Here is a 19,736-nt window from a genome sequence, read left to right on the forward strand (position 1 = left end):
TATTTGGAGATCGTATGACAAAAATATTTATTTGATGATCTCTCTTTTGAGTGAATAGTTTCTCATTTTTAAGACATTTTGGAGGGAAAACAGCAGTTTTTAAATTAAAAATATATTTAATTAGCTAAAGTAAAGAAAGTATAATAGCAGATGGTAAAGTGAAGTAAGTATCTGGAAAAAAAATTCACTGTTTGCGCTTGGCTCGCTTTAAGGGTTGTCTCATTTTCTAGCACGAAGATGTTTCTCCTTTTACTCCCGTGCTGAAATGAACTCTGCGTTCGAGGTGGAGCCAAGTGCCAACTCCTGGTGAAAGAACTATAATTTTTTTTCTTCCGTTTTTTGATTCTATTTTTTATAAACCGAAATTATCTTGTAATATAACGTGCGCATTTCTGCTTTTTTTCTGTTATTTCACTGCATATAAAAAAAAATGATTGAGATATTTTCGAACAATTCGAGAACATTTGAGGATATATATTAAGATTTGAGAACATTTTCTGTTATCAAAGAGTTTGAAAGTTTTTGAGGACAAATATCGAAATTCAAGGAGTGTTCTTAAGATTTGAGGACGTGTGGTCTCCTTAGTCTTCTTAAATCTTTTTCAAATTTTTTTTCAGCTTTTCTTTGTCAGCAGCTCCATCTCCTGACGAAATGTGCAAATAATGTTAAAGCTTAGTGAGAAAAAATAAGTAGTTTAATAATCATTCTCTTCGAACTCTTCCCATTTCCTTCCTTAATTATTATTTTTTCTTTTAAATCGTTGGCCATTTTTTAAATATCCAATATGTTACAGCGTTTTTTTTATATTTTCAATCATAAGCATGTTTGAATGAATGAAAAAGGAGATTTCAAAAAAAGTATGAAGTGGGGCACTTCAATTGCATAAAACATAAATGGATATTTATTTATAGACAGATTTTTATTTTAGTAAAGAAAAGAATTGTAGCAGATAAGAAAGAAGAATTTAAATTGCACGAATTCCACTTACAAAACTAAAGTTTTCTAAAAGTACAAAAGTAGACTTTTTTTCTAAACGATAAACCGTTCTATACATGTCAAATCTTAACAAGCAAAATCTGTTTTAAATCATGTGCTTAAAAAACAAAATCTTCGATTGACAAGTCCCTTTGCTCAATGAAAAAAGATCAGGATGTCGAACTTCATTTCAAATACCAGAAAAGCTTATAAAACAATCTCCTAGAAACTTCTTTTTTTATGAGATTTTATTACTTTCTTGTATGTCTTTTTAAAATACGAATGAATGTTCTGGGAGGAAATATATAGTTGCTTTTTTTTCAATTTTATTCTACTGTTCTTGAATAGAAAATGATGTGAGAAAATATTAGATTCTTCGAATATTTCGAATTTATGAAAGAACGCGTCACACAAGCAGACGTTTTTCTTGCCAGACATTCAAATTCTCAAGACGTTACGTCAAAGGTATAAGTCAAACGTCGAAAAAGATTTTCGCATTTTATTCAAATTTTATTTCAGTCGTCATTGCAAGTTTTCCAATATTTCTTTTTCATCTTTTGTTTCTTCGCTCTCAGTCGAATAAGGGGCATATACTTCGTATTCATTTATTTCATTCTCAAAATATTTAAAAAAGTATATCGTTTTGAATATTTGCTTTTTTATTCAAACATTTGTGTTATTTTAAAAGTTTATTCTTTATAGCAATAACGAATTCTGATCTTTACTTTCATAAATATAAGCACATGAAATATAAAAAGACAAATATTAGGTTCTTATAAGAGCCCTGGAGTCGATAGTTTAAATGTTCGGGTCTAGTTCCAACTCCGGACTTGTAACCTGGAATCATACTCTAGATCATACTCAATTGGAATTCCAAGCGAATTCCAAGAAAGTATTAATATTATTATTAAATGATTATTAATTTCAAATAATGTATTTAATAATGTTTGTACAAAATATTGAAATTGCTCAAAATATATTTGCACAAAGTATTACATTTATCCCTTTTGCATATTCACTAACTAAACTAAATAAGTTTAGATTTGAAATTTATAAAATTATTTTCTCAAATTTTTAACAGTTGCAATGATTTTCTGTGCTTTTTTAACAGTTCAACTAAACATAGTTATTAAAAACATTTAATTGGCCTTAATTAAGTTCGTAATAAGTATTAATTTAACTAATTATTATAATATTTGTTCGAGAAATATTTTTGTTCTCATAATTATAAATCTTTGACTAAATAAGTTTCGTAAGATCAGTTGTTTTCATTTTTAATCTACAGGAGCTAACTATTAACTAACCGGAGTCAAAATTTTTCTGACCCTAACACCTGCCAAAGTTTTTTCGAATCCCACTCCACAGTCTTGATTTTGTAACTTCAACTGCAGATCTAAATTTTGTTCCTTCTTTTTCCTTTCTTTCATTTTAAATCATCAGTCGTTTTTTACCTATCCTGAAAAACGTAAAAATTTCAGTCAGATAAATAACGCTAGTGATATTTGTACCACCAGCAATCTAAATTGTCACATTGTTTTTTGTTTTCAAGCGGCTCACTTTTTGACAATACTAAAATTTTGTAAACAATATACTATAACGATTATAACGGGCGTGTTTGGCCCTGTTTATCCATTTTAGGATCAATAAACCTCTAACTTACCACTTAAAAATGCGTTAATTTTTTAAAAAAAAACTTTATCGAAAAATAATGAATTTTATTTAATAGTCAAGGGTGATCACGTGTTTAGATTGTTGACACATGAATTCCATGACTTCGTGGTATACTTAGTTTAGCGTACTACTTTTAAGGAAAATCTTTACATGTGAGAAATTTTTTGTCATTACAAAAATTTGCGAAAGATACAAAGTATGAGGTGGAAAAATGTTTTTTCTGTCACTATCTGATGTTTGCCGTCGCATATGCAAAAATACATTTTAACCTCATGGCCGGAATAGCTTAGTTGGTAGGGTGTTAGACCCATGTCCAAGAGGTCGTGAGTTCGATCCTCGCCGGCCTATGACTCCTCGTGTAGTAAGTGGTGATTAGTGTACTTTAAAACTGTCGGGTCACAAAGTCCTCCATGTTTCCGTAACAAATCGTATCTCTGGGGGTACTGAATTCTAAGTTAAATGTTTTCTGATTCTGTCAAAATTACGATCTTTGGATGATTGGATGTATGAATGGGTCCACCTTATGAACGGGCTGTGACGCGTGTGCGGCTGAAGTCGTATTCTTGGCCGTAGATGGCCCCACTGAAAAACAATAAATCGTTCCCTCTGCCTTAAATTCGCTTGGTTTAAACAAGCATGCTTGCTGGTATTGGCAAGTGACATTAGAAACAACAACATTTTAAACTGTGTAGATATTAAAATATGTAGGCAAAACACTAAACTATACAAATATATAGAAATTATGCTCCATAGGTACTTTGCGATCTAGAAAAGTTTCTTTCTAATTCTCAAATTTAACTAGTAATAGCTTGTTTGTTTAAACAATTTTCCGCCAAAGGTGCTTACACGCAGCATTTCAATAAGTATTTTTCATTACCACTGTGACTTATATAATAGGTGGACCGGAAAATAATGTTTCGGTGTATTTAATGTTTGTTATCAAGATTTTATTTCTAATCAATAATGTTTACATCCTCGTTAGCCTTTCAATCCCGGATAGAAAATGAATCGAAATGGATGGAAAAAAATAAATTGGTTTTTAAGACTAACGAATATTTAATGCGCCGAAGCGACTTTCCCTTCTTCCTAATATTTTCCCCTAATTTTATTTTTCTGCTATTTTCAATCATCCATAAGTATTAGCAATTCAATTGAACAATTTCAAATACTTTCTGTTCAGAAATTTTCAAACTACGCTACTTTTTTTTCTTCCTTAACTTGAATCGGCTATGGAAAAATTGGACTTTCTGAAAATGTATAATTTATTTCATTTAAATTAATCATGTGTTTTTTTGATGAATTAAAGTTGCAATTCTGTAAATTAAAAAAAAAACGACAAAAAAGTAGTGCTTAACTAAATGATTTATTAATTGATTTATTCAATCATTTTATTTCTTAAACAAAGTATTATTTTTCCGGCATGAAAATTTTTTGTGTGTATCAACGAATGTAATTTGAGCACATTCCAATAAAAATAATGCCACATTTTATAAAATTTCTATAATTGGTCTAAAATGGGGGGTTAATATGTTGGTTAAATATAGTTTTTCAGTAAATCGCATTATTAGACATTTATTTTTTGTTACTCAACAATGTTTGAAGCAATAATTAGGATACACTATACTTAGCGTACTTATTAAAATACAACATTCAAATAAACTGGAAAGCATTGCTTTATGTAACATATTTTATTTTATAACCGTCGCTGAACATCAGAACCAATTTTGGGCTGGCAACTACAAAGGTTCAACTCCGTAGCCCTGTAACCCAATCCAGAAGATAAGGAACACCTGGATCAAGTATAAAGAGAAATTTGTTTTTTGCGGAGAATTTTTTTAAGGAATTGACCTGAATTTGCGCTACATGGAGAGAAAAACCACGAAAACCTTACGTTAGCTAGCTGGCAAGGGGACTCTAACCAATGATCCGTCTATCACTGAGAATATTTTACGTCAGCATAGTGTTCGGTGTGATCCTGTAGCGGAATTCGTATCTACCAGTCAACACTGGGATTCGAACCCGATTCACCTCATTAGAAGGTGACAGCTCTATCCCCTCTGCCACCACTGTTCTACGTAACATATTTAACAAATATTGTTTTCCGTTACAAAGCCCATATAATTGACGCGGCCCATATAATTGATATCTGCTTCTGTTGCCCATATAATTGACGTGGAACAAATCCTTCTCCCATGATCAGGTCCTTAACTTCAGCTATTTTCTCCAATTTCTTGCGGCAAGGAAGTTTTAAACACGAATCTTTTATTCATGGTGTACTAACGGAGAAATCCATTTAATTCTAGTTTGCGAAATAAAATGATCCAGGCTGAGCTGCAAAATGTGTCTTAAAAGCCTTTAACTATGTGTTGAGAACCGTGATGGCTCAGGGATAGAGCCGGGTTCGAATCCCAGCTATGGCTGGTAGCTAAGAATTCCGAATCCGGCTTGCACAGACCACAGGGCTAATGTTAAACATTGTCAGTGTTAGAGGGATAAGGAGATAGAGTCCCCTTGCAGTCAGGCTATCCATGGAAGATATTCGTGGTTTTCCTCCCCATGTAACGCAAATACGGGTTAGTTCTAACAAAAAGATCTCCGCGAAGGCCAATTTCCTTCATATAATACCAATTGATTCATGAGTTCCCTTGTCGTCATTGGAAAAATATTTTTCCAATGACGACAAGGGAAAAAACATCAATGAAAAAAACATCCATGCCTTGTCCAGGATTCAGACCCAGAACCTTTTTGATTCAAGGCCAGTTCCCTGACTACTGCGCAATCCTGTCGGCTGGAATGAAAATACGTGATTTTAAACTTTATCAAGGTTATTAGTTACTTTATTTGATACCATTACAATAAATTTATTTCATTGTCACACTGTAGTTTAAAGGCTCAGATAATATGAAAATCAAGTCTGTAATGCAAGGAATGAGATTCCATCCTTTAATTTTTAAACAAAATAAGACATCTTAAGAAATGTATAATTTAATTCCATACTAAGAAATATTTTATCAACCTTTCATTTGAGAAAACATTTCAAATAGAGAAATTTTTCACGGTGCAGAAGAAGAAGAAAAATTCTTTATAAAGGAATGTAATATCATAATTTGAAACGTAAAATATTGAAGTGTGATTTGGAAATGAACCCCGAAAAAGAAGGTCCGGCTTCAACAATAGCATCTCGTCAGATTTCTCTTGTGCATTCCGTCACCATGGTAACGGAGTTTGTGGATGGGATATGTTGCTTCCGCTCTGAAGTGTGCCGTTAGTTTCCTATTCCCGAATATCACGTGACAACATCCGTAAATGCGTGAAATTTCAACGCGTCTGAAATTCAGTTTTACATATTATTGTTTCCAAACTAGATAAGGGATTTTGAAAATCTCACTCATTAACATAGAAAGAAGTAAACGTACCAGTTACAATATGCTTCTTAACCACTTTTTGGAAACATTGTAGAATATTTTAGAGAATAATGTATGGAGGACATAAACTTTGTGTAAAATATTCTGAATGAAGATGGAGAGAATGGACTTGAAATAATAAAAGACTATTAACATTTTAAACTTTTATTAACATTGTTATTGTCTTTACAATATAACTCTTAAAAACACTTTTTTTTAAAATTCCTTTATCGAAGTCATGATTAGCCATTAACATGCCAATGTTCCAAAAATGAAACGTAAATTCTGAGTTTGAATATAATGAGTAATTAAATTCAGAATAATATTATTTTCCATATTTAATTTATTTTTATGAATTTTAGAAATTTGATATACTTTGTAAATTTTTATCCTGCTGAAATATATTTTACCAAATATCCATTTTTTATAGTACGAATACAGTAATTAAAATTTTTTACAGGATATTCTAACCCTCCGTTAGGTATCATATTAGAAATTTTATTCCAAAAATTTAAATTTAAAATGTCAGTTTAAATAAAAATGCTCCCTTTTCAGAACATTGACATTTCAAGGATTCCATTTTAAAATTTTAAGAGATTCATTGAGGTCATGTTGTGTTCATTTGATTTAATTGTTCTTAGGGCATGTACTCAGGATAAATAATTATATTTGGAGAAGTGGGGAAGAATGTGCTAAGGATTAATTTCATTTTACATGAATTTGCAAGTGGCTGATGATAGTGATTGTGACGAAATACTCAGAGAGCAATGCAAGACATTCACTCTTTCATACTGATTCTCTTTCGTTCATAAGTATTCTAACTATTGAAAACAATTATTTATGATAAGTTGATGTCTTTCGGATGGATGTTATAGGTTTTTACATTTTTTGACCATGATGAAGTTAAAATTTAACTACAAAATCTGTTCTTTACAATGACATTGAATGGATTCTTGTTATTGATTGTTGTAGTGCTGTCGCAGTTTATTTACGTCTCACTAGAGCTGCACAATGGACTATTGGCGACTGTCTGGGATATATCCCTAAGGATAATCCCAAGACACGCCATCACAATTTTGATCCTCTGCAGAGGGGATGACACTACCTCTTCGGTAGTCCGACGACCTGCGTGCAAAGTCGAGCACTTTACGGTAGAACATTTTAACGAGAACCAATACCGCACACCCTCGGTCCCTTCATAGACTGATCCAAGTGGTCACCCAACCTCCCACTGATCTCAGCAAGTGATGCTTGACTTCGGTGTTCCACTGGGAACCGTGTTTTAACGATCAGTCCACTGTGGCACTGTTACTAATGGCTTTTCCTTTCTCACTCTCGTGATTTTTTTTAAATTTTTTTAAACTTTTGTGATACTTTTGTTGTCATCTAGTGAGTTAACAAAAGTATGTCCTTTTTTTAATTTGTCTCATTTACAAATTTCGCTTGCTCGTCCATGTTTAAGAGATGCATAATTGTATAACGTTTAAAATATTTTCTGAATAAAACTTGGAAAAACTTGTCATTTTTCAGCAAGATCCTGATGGATCAAATGTTTTAATTGAATCAGGAAACATCGATAAAAATAACTTAGAGTCTGTTATTCCATTCTTTGTCTGAAGAATATTGTTTTTAAAAGTAATATTGAAGAAGATGAAGTGGGAAATCACGCAAACACTCAAATACTAGATTTAAGAGTAAATTAAAATCAAAATTCGGAAATCGAATAAAAAAGTGAAATTTGACGATCCAAGAGAATTGAAAAAGCCGAAACAATTTCGTTAAATTGTCATGGACTCATGAATTGTGCTCTTCTTGACGTATTTCAAAAACTATTCCTGAATAATATCTCCTCAATATATGACCATTTAAGGTTTTAAGAAACGTTTAAATAATTAATATATTTTCTAAAAGTATTTTTTGCATTTTTATGAACTTCTAAAAGAATACCACTTTGTTCCGACAGACTGGGACATGATTGGAGTGATCTTGACTAGCGTTACTAAAAATGACCAGTGAAACACCAGTATTTCCAAAATGAAACATCGTTAAAATCGAACTTAAACTTTTTTTAACTCAATTTCTTTATTTTATTGTCTTTAGATGCTCTTTAGTAATAAAGTTATCAATTTTCAAGTTATTAGATTTACCATTTCTTAATTCGTCATTTAAACGGTAACACTATACACGTTATTGATCGTCTAATTAATGTAATGGAAACTAAACATACAAATGTAATTTTTAAAAGAAATTAAAGAATTGAAAGTATTTCAAAAGTGTTTTTGGAAGCTATTCACCAAAAAAATATTAAAAAAAAGTTTTTTAAGTGCTTTAAACTAGAGGTAAAGTTATAATTTTAAACTCTTTATACCATCTTTTCGTATCTGAAGTTCAGATAGTACAAATAAATATTTTAATATTTTAAATTTTATATTTATAATATTTCAAATTTTATACTTATAATATTTTAAATTTTATAATTATAATATTTTAAATTTTATTTTAAAAAATCAACAATTTGGAAAAAAATTTTCTCCTAGAGGAAAATTTTCAAACTTTTTGAAACCTTTTGAATACCCAATTAGGTATGAGTTGGAATAACTTTTGAAATATTAAAAAGTTAGATCGTAAATACTTTTCATGTACACAGAACTGCATTTTGTCTTCATATTAACATTTTACGTCATTTTTCTAAAAATTTAAATAATTTTAAATTAATTGGCTAAAGATAGACTGAGCTTGACTTAACAGTTATGAAATAACATTTGACATTTGCAAATTCGCAGCAAATAGTAAAATAAGCATATTATTCTGAAAAAAGCAATAGATAGTGCGACGGTATAGTCTTTAAAAAACTGTCGTAAGTAAGAATTACTTATAAGACCCTGAGGCACAGGGGTCCCACTGTTTGTCAAGTCATCTTCATGGGAAGAATGTGACAAAGGATTCATAATTTTAAGTCGGATATTAATCTTTAGTAGTATCTTATTGTTATTAGCAAAAAGGTTGTGAGAACTCTCAACCTCTCTTTCTTCTTAATGTGTGAGCAAAACTTGTATTTCAGTAAAAATTAGTTCATAAGTTAAGTAAGTTTAATCGAATGATTTCTTTTAAAAGATGTGTAATAACCTATATGAGTTTACTTTTTTCTAACCTGTATTTTTCTAAATAAAAATACCCTTTCTTGCCATTATTTAGAACTTGGATCTCCAACGGCTATTAAGTATCAACGAAATACTACTCCAAAGAGCTTAACAAGTCTTTCATATTTGCTTCGTAAGAGATGCCTTTTTTAAGAAAGTAACAATGGTTAATAATTGCTTATGGACATCTAGTTTTGTATCTTACAAATGAAAATACTTTGAATCGATATAATTACTAAAATAATGTTATTTATATAAATCTTTGAAGTGCTTCTACAACTTGCTTTCGTCGATTTTATTGTAATATCAAACGAAACAATTCATGTTTCCCATGATCGGATGAATCTGATACCTTTATGCTAAGTGCGTTTCACATCAAGAAATCAGCATTACGGTCATCCAAAACTTTCACAACTGACTGCTGAATATCATAAACTTACATTTCATTCATTGAACTCCAGTGTATTGAAATATTCTCTGCGTGACAAAGAGACGATCATTTGGGAGAGTGTCCCAGAATCCATCGTTCATTATTTAGATTTCCTCGCCAAGTTAGCATTCAGATTCTGAACTTTATCGTGAAATGCTGGGTCAAGAGAAGTTTATGAATTATGGATTTGTTTGAGAAATCTCTCTGTATCTCTGTTTGATAGAAATGAGAAAATGTCTGGTGCAAATTCTGAAGGAATCCGGATGCCAGATAAAGACAGCACATTTTGACAAAATTACAATGGATTTGTCGGAATGATTCGAAACAGTATTTTTGCTGATACAAAACCAAATTGCTTTCGTTCTCAATAAAAGAAACCGGTATGCATTGAAGACGTATTCAGCTAATTTTAAATAGCGAAACGAAATAAAACTAAATGTAAGTAAAATAAAAGAAACCGGAATACATTGAAGACGTATTCAACTAATTTTAAATATGCAAAGAAAACTAAATAAAAGCCACATTGTAATAATTTAAGTAGTGTTGAAAAGTTAGTCATACGTTAAATATTTATTTCGATACATTTTCTTCGGTTGTCTTAAGTAATGATTTAAGTAGTGTGTCAAAATTAGCAAATCGTAAGTATTTATTTAGATTGATTTTGCTAGTTTGTTTTAAGTAATAACTTAAACTAGTGCGCTGTGCCCCCAGCTCGCTAGCGCTCGCCAACCCCCAAAAATTGCTACGCAATCTTATATGGTTTGCTTCGCAAACCAAGCTCGCTTCGCTCGCTACTGACTTAGGAACATTGCAAATGCACAAAATTCTAAGAATTCAAAACAATCATTCAAATCCATATAACAACTTTTTTTTTTAAAAAAAATTACATCTTTTTAGTAAATACTAAGTCATTAAAATAAATTTGAATTCAAATAAATGACATGTAATTCGTTGAACCTATTAGAAATGTGCCATAGTATAAAATCTTAAGATAAAATTTCTAAAACTGATATCTCTTTAAAAGGGTTAAAATTTTGGCTATAATTAAGTCTATTAAAAATTGAAATAAGTGAATTGCAATGGAAAAATCTGCATAAACAAAACATTGAATTTCGGAAGAAATCTCATTTGGTGAGAATGCTCTCTCTTGTCAAAAAATACAAAATAAACTGACCTCAAATAAAACTCCAAGGACTTCGAATCAAATAATTAAGGAAACTACTATCACGTTTAATATAAAAGGAAGATTTATTAACTAAACAATAAAATTTCAGCATCGCAGTTCCAAAAAACAAATCTCACACTCAATTAAAAAAGACAATTTACATTCTAATTAGTCACCATAGCAACCACAAAACTCTTCTCGTTACCATCTATAAACTGATATATAATAAAAAAATTATTTAACAAAAAATACGATGCGCATAAGCACATAATATTTTACACTCTGGTTATTTCCGTTTCCGTTTTTTGAAGCGCTATATGTTGAGCCACCAAATCTAGATTTGGCATGTGACATTTTTAGCTGCAATCATTGGTTGATTTTCTAGCGTTGCCATTCGGAGAGTTGTAATGAGGCTTTTTTTTATCGCCGTGTAAGAGAAATATATATATAGATAGTGTTGAAAAATAACTTATACGTTAAGTATCCATTTAGACTCATTTTTTGGGTAGTATTAAGTAATAATTTAGGTAGTGTTAAAAAATTAGCTGTACGTTAAGTAAATGAGTCAGTAAATTTAAAATTATTAATCAGTGACTGAATAAATAAATAAAGTCAGGATACATAATTCTTTCTCCGTTGGTTAACATGGAAAAAGCAAAATAGTAGATTTTTTTAAATTATTGAGTAAAACTTGTAAATGTATTTTGACACATAAAAAATTATACCAAAAATATAAAAAAGGAATTATATATACCTGATTTTTAAAACATTATAATGCATCTTTTTCCTCGTTGCACCCCTTAGATGCAGTTTAAGTGGATAACTTCACTTACGAGGTATCTTATTATAAAGTCTCAAGCAGGTATGTATGAATTTTTCTTCCAGGGAATGATAAGAAACGCACTGAATAGTGAGTTTCCAGAATATTTAAGGGCCAAAAATGGTTAGATTAAAATGTGAGTTTGGAGTAAAAATTATAAATCATTCCTACCATCCATTCCATTGTGTGAAGTCTTGAAATAAATTTATAAATCTTGAGCATTCAATGCATTGGATAACATTTGGTACAATGTGATCACACAAAAGATACTGTTTTCATATATTTTCGGTTTAAATCACTTCATAAAGTAATTGTTTACGTAAATATATTATAATTATATTTACTCTCGTTTGTCGGAGTTTTCCATTAAGAAGAAAATCTAAGAATATGGATTCAAATATCGTTTCAGACAGAATATATTACAGTTGTAGTACATAATGTATTACAATTATATACTAAAAAGCATCCTACAGTATGCAAAAAGTGAGAAAAATTATAACTTATTATTTTTTATAGGATGACTAACTGTAACGAAAAAGGGTCATTTTTAAGTGTAATAAATTGAATTGCTTTTTATAAAAATATTTTATTGCATTTATGACTTTCTTTCTAAGCTATATATTTCTAAGTAAAAATTGCATTTTCAGACATTTAAGGGGTTTTCTGGTCTAGAATTTTCAAAAAAATCAATCTTTCTAATAGCATATTTTGTAGCCTCTTATTTTTCTATATGTGGGCGAAACTGTCTTTCCCTTAAATTATTGTCTGTCTATGGAAAGAGCTCCCCTCCTCATTCGCCTGAAGGTGGTGACGAGTTTTTACTAATTCAATATTCATAGTTGGAACAGTATTTAAGGCAAGTCGGGTCAGCGACAGAATCAGGGGAGATCTCCTCTTTGAAATGCGCTTATTTCTTGTTTCCTTAGCAGCAGGCAGACTTTGGGGCGAGGAGAGCTCTTTCTATAGACCAGCGTTTCTTAACCTTTTTGATACAATGGACCCCTTTTAAAAATTTTAAGAAGTCACGGACCACCCCCCTGAGAAAAAAAATTGCAAAAAACATCAATTTTTAGTATTTTATTTAATTTAGCATTTAATTTTATTATTTCAATAGTATACAAATATTTAAAATTAAAATTTTTAGTCTGAAGGTTGTTGCTGCTTTTCCTTAAATAATAAATTGAATAGAGGGATGGTCTTCGACAAAACAACGCGCATAACATGTTCAACATTCAATCGATAACGATGTTTTTGTTTCTATTGTCGCAACTGTGGAAAGTCCAGCTTCGTTAAGATACACTGTAGCTAACGAAATTATAGCTGAAATCGCTCGCTTTACAAGCAATGGGTAGGCTTCTTTCTTCTTTCACAGAAGACCAAAACTCTCCGAGTGTTTTTGAATCGAAATCCATTTTTAGCAAGGACTTTGTTCTAAGATCTATAAGCTCATCTTTGGCAAGGTTCATATCATCGATACAGTCAATATCACAAAGAAAAGGATGTGGAATCCACAACTCATCTTTTATCTTTATCTCATCCAATTAAAAATATTTTTTCAATGAAACTTGAAGTACTTCCAGGTGCTCACAGATTTCATTTTTAAGTTATTCAGTAACAAATCATCTTGCCAAGATCCATTTTCAGAAAGCACTTCATCCAACATTTAAAAGTTTGCATATATCTCATTTGGAATTCTATTTTTTTTCAACGTGGCATCTTCAATTAGAATGCTTGTAATTTCTCAGTTGCATCCATAATGGTATATCGGATCCTTGGATTAAAAGACTTATATTGTTCATGTGGTTAAAATTATCTGCGAAGTAAGCCAATTTATAGGTAAAATCCTTTTTGTTTAAATATTCGAAGAATGAGTTATCTTTTTCTTCTAGAACAAGTGATAATTCGATCTTCAACATGAAAAATTGTTTCAAAACCTGCCCTCGTGACAGCCAGCGCAATTCCGTGTGGTACAGAAGTACCTCATGCTCTACGTCCAATTCTTGACACAGCGTTTTAAAGAGACGAGGATTAAGAGCTCTACGTCTAATAAAATTTACAGTTTTAATAACTTTTGATAATGCTTCTTTTAAGCTGGCTCATGTTTATGTTAAAAACAATGAGTAACAAGAACATTAGGAGATTTTTTTTTTTACCAACAGGGCAGAACCAGATTTATTGCCAAGCATCACAGGTGCTCCATCTGTACGAAGTGAATGAAGTTTTTCTTTCTAGCCGAAGTCTTGTTTGGTAAAGGAAACAATTAACATTGCTAAAACATCAACTGCCTTTGTAGTTTGCAAAAGAGACTCACAAAATAAGAATTCTTCTTTGATAGTATCAAGAGACACGTAACGAACAAAAACAAGAAGTTGACTATAATTCGAGATATCTGTAGTTTCACCCAGTTGCATACTAAAGGGAAATGGCGATACTTTCAATTCATCGATGATCTTTTTCAAGATATTGCAAGAAATTTCAACTATTCTTGAATGTGTCACATCATTTGAAAATGGAATCGCTTCAAGTTTTTTTTCTCTGTTCCAATCTACAAACTAATTCAACCATCTCCAGCGCACATGGCTTAATTAACGTCTCTCAAATAGTATGCGGTTTCTTGCTTTTAGCAATATGATATGCAGCTTTGAGAGATGCCTCAACCAGAGGTTTTTGTGGAATACCAAATCCAAGTTTGTCTAATGTTCCAGATTTCAAAAACCAGGCTTTCTTCTTAGTAAAAATTCTAGATCTAGTAACCTGAGCAAGGTTTCAAATGTACGTAACTTGATAGGGGATAATAAAAATAGTACAGCGGACGTCATCAGGCGGTTGCCCCTGATGGTGCAAACTGAAAGTGGAGGATGTTAAAAATATGACAGGGATATTTGAGGGCTGTGTGCAGTCCGTACTGAATTTGGGGTATCTCGATCACCTAGTTTCAAATATGTATGTATTTTCACCTTTTAGAAAGAAAAAAAGATCAATGCTATTTAAATATTATTGATCCAAACGTTTTAAAAATTAGGAGTAGTCGGTGGACCCCCAAAATATGACCCATGGACCCCTAAGGGGTCCATGAACCACAGGTTAAGAAACACTGCTATAGACAAACTTAGTATTGAGTTTATGTAGTGATATAGTTGAAAAAGACGATCATCGCGTCGTCGAGGGCACCTGGACGGCGCAATGATGAGTGCTGGCGGCAATTATGCCTGAATATAAATACCTGCTAAATGAAAATTTATTAGAAAGATGCTTAGGCGCGAACAGTTAAACAATAATGAATCCCTAAATCCACTCATCTGGACCTTTTTGTACACCAGCAAAACATATGAGTTCGAGGAAGAAGTGCTGTGTGGCCAGCCATCGCCGATTGATGGTAAATACCAAAACACCGAAAAAAATGTTTAAAAAACTTCAAACGTCAATTCTTCAAACATCATTTTTTTGGTGTTTGGATTGAAAGATAATATTCGAACAGTTTCGACGTTGCATTGGGAATTTGTAGCAAATTGATATAGCCATGGTTGGAACCAACAGAAATTGGACTTCATGCAAAAAGGAATTTTTTTATGCACTTTTAAAAACCCAAAAAGGTACGAAAATTAAATACGAAAAAAATCTAAAAAAAGTGCCTTTTTTGGAAAAAAAAGGCATTTTTTTCAGATTTTTTTCGTTTCAACCATAGCTACACTCATACATAATCCTTAATTTTTGGTCTCGTATGTTTCAGCATGGCTGTCGAGTTATGCCCATCCACTAGTGCTCGGTGTTCTTTGCCATTTTCGCCATAATTTTTACACATCAATTTATAATTATTTTGGGCGAGCAAAAAATTTTAATTAAGCTAAGTTAAAGCTGAGTTAAGGTATAAAAAATGTGAATTCAGATATAGAAAAAGGTGAGTTCAGGTAATCCTAGAGTAAACCATGAAATTTTAAATGTTGATAAAAACGATCTCAAAATATCAAAATGCTAACAAATTATTAGAAGACTTCCCCCCTACAATATACTCCTAAATAATCCATTATTAATTTGTTTGAATTTTGATATTTTAAAATAACGAACTTCATAAAATAATTTAAGAATATTAATCAGATAAATTATCGTTAGTATCAAAATGGTTCAGACATAAAATGGTTTCTGATTTTAGGCTCGTAACTGACTGGCTATGAATGTCTCCCCAAACACTTTACGTCTCCCAAAGCTATACAGAAACAAAATGTTTCCGCACAGTTTCAACAAAGAATGTAGAAAGGAGAAGAAGTCTAGCTTTTCCAAAACGTAACTAACTCTGGGTACGGTTTAATCTTATTTTCTGATTCCAGGATCCATTTTCCATTATGCTCCCATTATTTCCGCAGAAAAAGTGTACAGTGGGGGGATATCACAAATTCCTTCTTTGAGCCTGAAGATCAAATGGGGAAGTGCGATCCGCGGCATGGAAAATACATGGCTTGCTGTCTTCTGTATTCGTACCAAAAGATGTCAATGCTGTTATTTCAGCCATCAAAACAAAGCAGTTTGTAGATTGATGCCCTACCGGTTTTAAGGTATTCATTCTAATTAGATGCATTCATTTTTACATATTTCTGTTTATTACCCATCGGCAAAATAGGTCTTGTTTTGAGTTTGATGGCGTGCGCACTTTATTTGGACGTCATCACACTTTTCAACTGTGTTCAAGAGTAATAGTAAGCAGTGGGCATGCGTTGCTATGGTGACCGCTGCTGTTTGATAATTTTTTTGGAATTCTTTTTTTTCTTTTTATTTTCACCAGCAGTCATTCTTAATGTATTTACATAATAATCATTCAAAGTATTTTTATATTCTTTTTATTATTAACGTATAATGACTGCCTTGACTGTGATTTTAATATAAATATGAATTGACTGAAGAAGGAAAAGTATTTTGTGACGTCTTGAATCACGCATGCAGCCAGGATTTGAAAAATTCATCCGACGACAAATATAAAAGGAGACAGTTTTTGCAAGCCATGATCGGAAATGTTGTGGCGTTTATCGGAGTCAAACCAGGAAAAAAAAGCACGTGACCAATGAAAAATCAGTGATTGTAATAAAGCGATCGCAATTTTGTTTCTTCTTTAACTTTAAAACTTGACTACAGGGCACTTTTCAAAAGATAAGAATAATGTAAGCAGCAGCTCATTCTGAATTCAATTGACATGTGTTATGAGCGCAAAATATGAACTAATGAAATATGCTTTTCTGTTTAAATTTAATACTATCATTTTTCAATGAATCAAAACTGAAGTGAGCTGTGCTTTCCAATATCTTCAGATGAACAAAAGTGCCACAATAGTCACGCACTTTTTGAAAACTTATTTTTCTTTCACTGGGTGGGATAACATGGTTGGTAAGATGCTGGGCTCGTGTCCTAGAGGTCGTGGGTTCGATCTCTGCCGGACTCTCCGTATAGTAATGGTGACTGGTGCTCGTTAAATCTGTCGGGTCACAATGTCCTAAATGTTCTTCTGGAGGTACTGAATTAGAGATCGATCGTTCTCTGGTTCATTTCAAAATTACGATCTGCGAGAGAACGGAATGGGTTCATTCTATAAACTGGTTGTGAGGCTGAAGTCATGGAGGGCACCACTGAAAACAAGAGCCACACCATTTGCCTTAAATTTGCTTGGTTTCGCCAAGAAAGCTTGCTGATATTGGCAAGTGGCATTAGAATCAACATTTTTTTAAAATAAATATAATGTAGTTAGCGTTCAGTACTTTCGTGTATCTCGCCTTCATATCTCTCCTTCTGCAGCATTGAAGCTAGTTTCAAAAGCTACAGTCCCATTTTGAATGTCTTAAACTCTAATATATTAAAACTTTGTTTAAAAATACTATATTGCTTAAAAAACGATTGGGTTTCAGACAAATGATATTTTGAACAAAAACTTTTTACTTCCATAAAATTTTTTAAAATCAAGATTTACATTTTAGTGTACTTTAAGAAACAAAAATACTCATGTGGGTTAACTTTTGGAATATGAAAATATATCACAAACTTAAAATAAAACCACATTGCTGAAAAAAATTCCTCTTACTTGAATTTTGTGCCAATTTTAATTCTCAGCATGAGTGCAAAGTTTTGGCTCACTAAATAGTTATTAAAGAACCTACATGAAACTGCTTTAAAGCTATACCTTAAGTTTTAATACTATGAAACTATTTGCTTTAACTCTAGAGTTTAAAAGTTACTGATATGACGATTATAAATTTTTAGGAATTCAGTAACCATAGACAAGTACTAATTAACATAGACAAACTTTTTCTTCTACAAACGCGGTGATGGCATTGAAAAATTGTATTCGTGTCATTTGGTAGTTTTATTTGAATCGTGGGAAAACTCCAGTTATTAAAATGCTCGCCTCACTTTCATGTTCTTACTTTAGTAACTTTAAAACTATCAGAATTAAAAATCTAAACTACTGTTTAAATAATACCTCTTATTCATTCGCTCTCAAGTAAATTCACAATTTAAGGCCCGGCCGAACCAGTAGAAGTAAAAGGATGTCGCTTGACTTAATGTAAGTTTCTTTCCATGAGTAACCAATACACCAGCCCTTCCTTTCGCATAGTATCTTATAATATCTTGTAATATATTATTCCTAATATCTTATTTTAGTCTAGAATATATTGTTTAATGATCAAAATATGAAGAAATAAGCTAAAATATTATCGGACAGTTAAACTACTCAACCACTAGTAAGGTTCTAATGAGCCATATTCGGCTTAAGAGCCACCACTAGCAGACTGTTGTTAAAGAACTAAAAGTTCTAAACTTTAAAAAGTTGGTCTAAGTCGGTGCTTCGGCAGCTAACCTAATCCAGGAGGTTAACTAAACTGACTCTTTTAAAATTTCAAGTTGGCATAAACTATCAAGCTCCAACAACTATTCCAGACGGTGATCTAGCCAAAGTGCAGAGAGCAGTATACATGATGTCGAACACGACAGCCATCGCTGAAGCCTGGGCTCGCCTTAATCACAAGTTCGATCTGATGTACGCCAAGAGAGCTTTCGTTCACTGGTATGTTGGCGAAGGTATGGAGGAAGGAGAATTTTCAGAAGCCAGAGAAGACCTCGCAGCTTTGGAGAAAGACTACGAAGAAGTCGGTCTCGATAGTCCTACAGAATCAATATCAGACGTTGATGAAGAAGATGAGTTATAGTAATTTCTGTTATTTGATTGTTCGAAGTTTTATTTAGTTCTGTTCTTGAATAAAAAATAAAAAAAACTTGCACAAATTTTGGTTGTGTTTAGTCTTGCCCTTACTATTTTTTTTATTTATTTTTTCATAAAGTTTGTTTTTTGAAGTTCTCCGCTGACAAAAAATAGTAATCATACATTTGAAATTTTCAGCCTAGGAGAAAATAGTTAAAAGTGGATATGTTTAATACTCTAAAATATGGAGTGACTATTTATTCGAAAATTTAAAAATTAGAAAGCTTGCAATTTTCATTTTTACATGTGCTTTCTTTCATGTTTATTTTGCGCAATATTAAAGTGCATATTTAAACAGCGCATAAAGTGGAAAAGTTATTTTCAAGTTTGAGTGCAACTTTAAAATTTTGAAATCTCTTTATCAAGTTTTTATTAATTTGCTTTCGAGAGTGTAAAAATTTTTCAATTAAAATTCAGATAATTTTCAACTAATTAGAGCACTTTAATCTGTAGACTTCCGTACTTAATGACAATGATAGTTTCAATAGTCTAGATATCACAAGCAAAATTCATACAGAAATTATCGTCAACGAAACATAAATTAAAATTTTCTTTAGGTCTAAAGCACTAACACTGTGGAGTTGAAGACTGTTAATAGTACAAAGTTTCTTGACAAGCAGAATGCAACTGCCCGAAATTATTTAAATTCTGCAATCAATTTCAATTCTTTCCTTTCTCGGCACAAAACTTAAGAGGAAAACAGTTTAAAAGTATTTAAAGTGTATTTTAATTTATAACCGTAGTTAAACAGTCAACCAAATGTTTTGTTTACGACTACCAATGTTAAGCTCCGTAGCCTTGTAATTTTTAACAGTAAAAGGAATTCCTGGAGAATTCGGGGAATGGAAGAAATTTGCTTCGTGGAGGATGTAATTGCACTTTTGGTATTAT

At 31.8% G+C, this 19,736-nt stretch overlaps 1 protein-coding gene across 1 annotated transcript in view; it reads left to right on the forward strand.

Annotated features, from left to right (window-relative positions):
* LOC147807430 (tubulin alpha chain-like) overlaps positions 1-18,792 on the forward strand; it is a 56,111-nt gene extending 37,319 nt beyond the window's left edge. The window contains exon 2 of the mRNA XM_087166543.1: positions 18,488-18,792. Within this exon, the coding sequence (XP_087022669.1) occupies positions 18,488-18,792 (305 nt within the window). The remainder of the gene's footprint in view (positions 1-18,487) is intronic.
* Positions 18,793-19,736: the final 944 nt, after the last annotated feature.

Source organism: Parasteatoda tepidariorum, chromosome 6, assembly GCF_982258835.1.
Source record: "Parasteatoda tepidariorum strain Cologne lab strain chromosome 6, Ptep-v5.0, whole genome shotgun sequence".
NCBI lineage: Eukaryota > Metazoa > Arthropoda > Arachnida > Araneae > Theridiidae > Parasteatoda > Parasteatoda tepidariorum.